The following is a 7,500-nucleotide window of genomic DNA, read 5'->3' as shown; positions in this document are numbered from 1 at the left end:
AACTCAGTGTGGAAAGTGTTAACGCAACTAACACAGTCAGAAACACAGAGATACACCACCAGTCAAAGGTTCTGGATCGGTGAGATTTTTAATGCTTTTAAAAGTAGTCACTTCTGCTCACCAAGGCTGCATTTATTTGTTCAAAATTGTCATATTTTGACGAGGTTTTTTTTGGTGTGTATTTTTCTTCCTGTAGCTCAAACGGTAGAGCGCTGGCGCTTGCAACACCGAGGTCATGGGTTCGATTCCCAGGGAAAGCAAGAACTGATAAGAATGTAAATGTGTACCTTGAAATGCGATGTAAGTCGCTTTGGATAAAAGCGTCTGCCTAATGCATAAATGTCAATGTCAATGTATTTTTGATCAAATAAATGCAGCCTTGGAGACCAGAAGAGACTTCTTTTAAAAACTTTAAAAATCTTACCGATCCCAAACTTTTGACTGGTAGTGTAATGCCAATCAAATTCCCCCACTGCACTTATTTCAAAGAACAAATGTGATGTTTGAGCTGAAATCGCCTCTAATAGACCTGACAGAATGCATAAAGATCCAAAATCATGATGTTGATCTTAATATCTACACACAGAATCATTATAAATAAACATATGTTACAGCTAAAAGAAGCAGAAAGCAACTAGCAGGATTAGAATCATAAGAAGGATAAATCATCTGAGCAACTCTACTGTTCTCATCCGTAATAATCTTCTCCTGATCCTTTTTAAATGTGCATTTTGTGTGAATTTTTTAAGGGGATCCTGCTTGTGGTTTTTATAGCATTTTTATTCAGTTATGTAGCTTATTTTTAATATTTAATTTAATGCCAGTTAATTAAAACTGAACTAAAATTCAAACAAAAAGCACTGCAAACTAACATTTAAATTAGAGATGCACCGATAATAAAATTCTTTGCCGATAACCGATTATTCAGAATGATATCTGCCGACAGCTTGAAGGGAAAATAAACTAATGCTGTAAACTATACAGGGACCCTCACATTTGGTACATTACTTTAATATTAGAGGTTATAATTAACAACAGAGCCCAAACTATTACATTCAACTGCAAAAGCAAAACTTACAATTCCATACAACAAAGATAGTCAGCATGATTTTAAACAACAGTACAATCCATTGAACACACTGAACTTTCATCCCCCACAGCCTTAATCCCCCCACATCCCTTACACACCAGCAACAACAACATTGCAACACTCTCAGCAACCATGTAGCAATGCACTTACAACCTCTTAAAACTCCATAGCAACCCCATAGCAACCTTTCTGATCCCTCTTTTCCCTCCCGCTCCACATACATACAGCAGCAGGTTTAATTGCTCATTACAAGCCTTTTGAGCTGTAATCATAAAAGTGCATCTTCTATTCAAAGACGGGCAGCAGATGTGTTGCTGCTCAACTCCACTCAAAGCCATTATTTAGCATTATTTACTAGTGTGTTTCATAATTGGCTGCTGTTTGTCTGGCGTAAGCGAGTCAAGTTCAACCCAACAGATATTTTCATTTCCTCAAACACATCAGAGCCTTTCGGTCTGCTTGGAATCATGTTTATTTATTTCTCTCCTGATGTAGTTCTGTAGCCGTGAGTCATGTGATGTGTGTGAACCCAGTAAACATTCGGTGACTTGCACAGATTTACACCCTGTGGATCAATTACTACAGCACAAACACTGTCAACTTCATGCTAGCGGTGCTGGCTAAGACTAAATAATAATAATAATAATAATAATAATAATAAAAAATAAAAAAACATCCAAACACCCAAGCAACCACATACTGTAGCAACATTCTAAAAAACACTCAGAACACCATAGCAACTACATACTGTAGCAACATTCTAAAAAACACTCAGAACACCATAGCAACCCTGACATTCTAAAAAAACACCCAGAACACCCTAGCAACCACATACCGTGGCAACATTCTAAAACACACTCAGAACACCCTAGCAACCACATACTGTAGCAACATTCTAAAAAACACTCAGAACACCATAGCAACCCCGACATTCTAAAAAAACACCCAGAACACCCTAGCAACCACATACCGTGGCAACATTCTAAAACACACTCAGAACACCCTAGCAACCACATACTGTAGCAACATTCTAAAAAACACTCAGAACACCATAGCAACTACATACTGTGGCAACATTCTAAAAAACACTCAGAACACCATAGAAACCCCAACATTCTAAAAAAAAACACCCAGAACACCCTAGCAACCACATACCGTGGCAACATTCCAATACACACTCAGAACACCCTAGCAACCACATACTGTAGCAACATTCTAAAACGCACTCAGAACACCCTAGCAACCACATACTGTAGCATCATACTAAAACATACTCAGAACACCCTAGCAACCACATACTGTAGCAACATAACAAACACCCAGAACACCCTAGCAACCACATACTGTAGCAACATAACAAACACCCAGAACACCCTAGCAACCACATGCTGTAGCAGCATAAAAAACCCACTCAGAACACCCTAAAAACTACATACTGTAGCAACATAAAACACACTCAGAACACCCTAGCAACCACATACTGTAGCAACATAAAACACACTCAGAACACCTTAGCAACCACATACTGTAGTAACATTCTAAAACACAATCAGAACATCCTAGGAAACTCCGACATTCTAAAAAAACACACAGAACTCCCTAGCAACCACATACCGTGGCAACATTCTAAAACCACCCAGAACACCCTAGCAACCACATACTGTAGCAACATTCTAAAACACACTCAGAACACCCTAGCAACCACATACTAGCAACATTCTAAAACAAACTCAGAACACCCTAGCAACCACATACTGTAACCCCATACAATTACCTTCTGTTTTTTTATTGCATGGCAGAAACAAGCTTCCATAGTAAAATGACTCGCTGGGATGTTTGTGAAAATTATTACTGTAAGTGATGATTCATTTAGTTAGTTAGGCACAGCACAGTCGGTTAAACCTCAACACACACACACACACACACACACACACACACACACACACACACACACACACACAGCACACACACACACACACACACACACACACACACACACACACACACACACACACACACAAGCCGTATGCAGTACACTCAGTACAGTCAAAGTCATGAATCCTTATGCAGCATCACTGCACTGAATCTCTGAAAATGAAAAAGTAATTTGACAAAACTGCTTGACAAAATCCACATCCCACAAAAAAACTGCACACAGTTATCTTTCGTCAGTAGAGATGCATTCTGAGTGTGCAATGTGCAAAAAGCCATTCTCATCGCATTCACACTTTCTCCTCAATGGCGCACCAGAGACACTTTATCTCTCAGCGTGATTTCACACCACAAACACAATGACGGAGTATCCTTCACTCCAACACAGCCCCTCTTCACTGAACACTTCCCGGGACTGACGCAGAGCGCTGGTTCTACTTCGAGTCAAATGAACTGTGCATACATTTACGGGCTGCTAACTAAGGGCCTGTTTAAATGACAACATTTTCAACTAAAAACGCAAAACATTTTATGCGTTTTGGCCGTTCATTTACATTTACATTTATACTTTTTTGGAAGTTTTTGAAAACGGTCTCTGTGTAAATAACCAAAACGCGAATTTTTGAAGATGATAACATCGTGAACGTGCGTATTACGTGTTCAATCTACAGTGTTTCATCGCCATCTAATGGCCTGGCAGCAGAATACAGGGTTTTTAGTTGTTTTGGCGGATCCGTGTAAATGGGGATCGTTTTGACAATGGTGTCGTCTGTACGCGGAAAACTCAAAGGAAAACTTCTCTGGTTTAAATATATCATTGTCGTGTAAAAGTATCCTTAGAGTTTTTAATGGATTTTTTATGGATAAAGCTGCCTCACTCTTGTCGGATGAACCCGGCTGCTATCTGTTATTATTTCCCTGAAGAGCATCGCTGCCTTCAGCTGGAGTAATGCCGTCTGAAGTGGAGTTTGGTGCAACTCTTCAGTTCCTCCTTGAGACGCAGCCTTTCAGAAATTCAGTATGTGTTCTTGAAAGCCAGTTTCCAAAAACACACATTGATCTTCTGAGAAAATGGAAAGGGCTCATGTGACTCATAACGTGGCGGTTTAATTTTCAAGTTTTAATGGATGAGATTATGTGTGGTGTCTTGAGATTTATTCAGGGTGAGATTCAAAACACAGCCAGTAAAAACGTGTTTATTTGTGCAAAAGAAAAACACTACTAACAGTTGTGCTTGAATGTTCAGCCAATCTCAGTTTTAAATATAGCTGTAAGCAGCAATTAAGCACAGAAAGGCATGACGAGTTACGCGAGGAGCATCAATCCAACTGCAACAATGAGTAATTGAAGATGTTTTAGATGATTTTAGTCAAAATTGCGGAAACATCCTAAATATAATCACTAGCAATATGATTTAATTGCTTTTCACTTTCCATACAACATGACAAAAGGACATAATGAAATGACTAAAAATTTAACTAAAATTAACATGAAAACTAGAAATGGTCAATTAAACTGAGGAATTTTGGAAATATTCCAAAAACTTAATGGGAATCAAAGGGAATTGGCTATTTGAAAAGGGGGAGGAGCCATTCGATATTTCCCGCCTTTGATTCTGTTTCAGTGGAAATTACATCAAGGCATCAAACAAAGCTGCGCGTTCCAAGGCACTTCAGTGGGCCTTTAAGTTTCTTGTTATAGGCTAACCTTTAATTCTGAAAATTTTCAGTTTATTCCCATTAATTCCCATGGAAGGTTTCTGACTTTCTGAAGATTCAACCCTAAATAAATATATGAATAAATAAATAAATAAATAATAAAACTAAAATAGTTATATTACACATGAAAGGAAATATTCGAAAAAGCATAATGGGGCACTTTAAGCAAGATTGTGCTGCAAGATATTTTCAACTACATTTAAGTTCCCTGTTACAGGCTAACGTGCAATTTAGCAAATTTCCAGTTTATTCCCATTAATTCCTGTTACAGTTTTTTTCAGTCGCTAACAAGCGTTTGTCCAACCAGTGTTCACATTTTCAAAACTCTAAACACAATTAGCACAGCATCAGTCTTTTGTGGCCATACCATTCACATATTTCTTGTATTTTTCACACAATATGCAGTCAGTGAACACATTTCCATAATGCTTAAATTTTCTTAACAGACAAGCTATACCTCCCAACAAAATTATAGAGTGTTTTTGTAGTATTTACAAATGTTAACACACAACATCCCACAACAGCAAAAACAATATTCCAAACCTTAGATACAGTATGGACTGCATTTATTTACCATTTACATGAAACTTTTACCATTTTTGTAAATTTCATGATTTTAGCAAAATGTGATTTTGATTGCTAGCAAAATGTGTTGCTTTTGAACAATGTCATGAAGAAACAAGCTTTTCGAGTCCATATGCATCTTCCTGGAGTAATGATGCTGAAAATCCAGCTTTTCATCACAGGAATACTGTAAATTACATTTTACACATGACATACATATTTTTAAAAAGAAATCAGTTATTTCAAATTGTACTAATATTTTACAATATGAAAGTTTTTTAAAAAAAAACTCTGCTTCTGCAATGATATCAGTTCAAAAACAATATATCAGTGAGAGAGTCAAGGAGCTACAACGACAATATGTCCAGATATAGTGTACTGTATATTCAATTCAATGTCCAGTTCTATAAGCTTTGCACTTTGCAAGTAGGTAACCTACACAGTAATATGTTACAGTACAGTATAGTATACAGTGATGATATGATTTACATAAACTTTGTTTTGAGAGTTATGGAATTGGAGGCCAACCAGGCCCCTCATGAATTCATATACATAGATGAGGCAGGATTCAATCTGGCCAAAAGGCGTCGACCTGGACAAAATGTAATGTTTTTGCTGTTGTTTTTTTGTTCATAATGCTCTTGTGTGTTTCATGGATATTTTTCTACTGTACCTCCTGTAGTAAACAGTAAAGGAATAAAAACTGATTTGCTTTTTACTGGAATGTTTATGAATGTGAACAGTACTGTACATGTGGACATACAGTTCCCAACCAAGAAATTTAGTGTAAAACGGTGGATTGCATGTTTTGCATGCAGATACCTGTAAAACTGAAACATAAAAGTCTATACAGTTTTAGTAATGTCAACAATAGCCAGTATTTTGAAACCTGGTGTACTTTGATTGACTGCATGTACCTTGTGAAGTGAAAACAAGTGTTATTCTTTGACAGAATTATTTCATTTTGAGTCAGATTTCCAGTGTTTTGGTAAAGTTAGTGTGTGCACAGAGAAACATGTGTTCTGTTTTGAAATGAAGAGTTAGTGTATATTTAACAAAATGTGTTTTTGAGAAGACAATTAACCATTTGGCCAATTGTGTTTTGTAGGTGTGAGTCTGTGTTAAGAGTTTAGAAAAATTATCTGAAGTATGGGTACGCGCTTGTTAGCGATTGAAAAAAAACTGTAATTCCCATGGAAGGTTTCTGACACTGAATAATTCAACCCCTAAATAAAACAAAAATAGTTATATTACACAATGCATGAAAGGAAATATTCCAAAAAGCATAATAGGGGCACTTTAAGCAAGATTGTGCAGCAAGATGTTTTCAACTACATTTAAGTTCCCTGTTACAGGCTAACGTGCAATTTCGCACATTTCCAGTTTACTCCCGTTAATTCCCGTGGATGGTTTCTGACATTGAAAATTCAACCCTAAGTAAAAGTAAAACAGCACTTACACTGCACGATGAGCTCGACCACGGCCTCTCTGGGCTTGACGTTGAAGCCGTTGAACTGGCTGGTCTGGCAGCGATAGGATCCGCTCATCTCGCGCGACACGTTGACGATCCGCAACACGCCGTCGTAGCTCTCCATCTGCATGCTACCGTCGGGCATGGGCACTTCTTTATCCGCTCGCGACCACAGGATGATGGGCTTGGGTTTCCCTGAAACAAGGCACTCCAGCTCCACCGTCTCACCCTCCCGCACCGCCAGCGGGGACTTGCCCTGCGGCACGGTCAGGTTCGGGGGAACTAAGAAAGAGAAAAACAGAGGAGGGACTGATATGGGACTCTAGAAAGGTAGTAGACGGGGTCGCTGAGGATGGTCAACGCTAGCGGTTGTGTGTTTATGCATGCATGTGGTTGCTGTTGCGTGAAAATGAAACCAATATCCAAACCAATCGAAATGGTCTCCAATGATCGAAACCAACATCCAATATCCAAACCAATATCCAATGATGGAAAACCAAACCACTGAGCGTTTAAAACACAAGGACCAAATGATTTAAGGAGAAAATGGAACAATAGTGAAGTGAACCGACTTCAACATCGTATGTGCTTTCTGGTCAGATGTGGGATTTTCCTACTCAATATCTAACGTCTAAACATTAATGCATTTCAACATTACAAAGTACAAAATAGTTTAGCAGTTGTTAATCTTAGTAATGTCCTGATGACCATAAACTATGCTAACA

General features: G+C 38.1%; 1 protein-coding gene across 4 annotated transcripts in view; it reads right to left on the bottom strand.

Annotated features, from left to right (window-relative positions):
- The window catches only part of LOC307168745 (MAM domain-containing glycosylphosphatidylinositol anchor protein 2), a 192,416-nt gene that overhangs the window by 44,381 nt on the left and 140,535 nt on the right, over positions 1–7,500 (bottom strand). For 2 of the 4 annotated variants that reach the window (XM_079888980.1, XM_079888979.1), the window contains exon 8: positions 6,764–7,057. In XM_079888980.1, the coding sequence (XP_079745106.1) occupies positions 6,764–7,057 (294 nt within the window). Of the gene's footprint in view, positions 1–6,763; positions 7,085–7,500 lie in introns of all 4 variants that reach the window. The other 2 variants (XM_079888977.1, XM_079888978.1) reach the window with 1 other exon arrangement.

The sequence above is a fragment of the Squalius cephalus genome, assembly GCF_949319135.1.
Source record: "Squalius cephalus genome assembly, chromosome: 12".
NCBI lineage: Eukaryota > Metazoa > Chordata > Actinopteri > Cypriniformes > Leuciscidae > Squalius > Squalius cephalus.
Note: the sequence above shows the minus strand (reverse complement) of the source record. Positions and strands in the feature narration are given on the sequence as shown.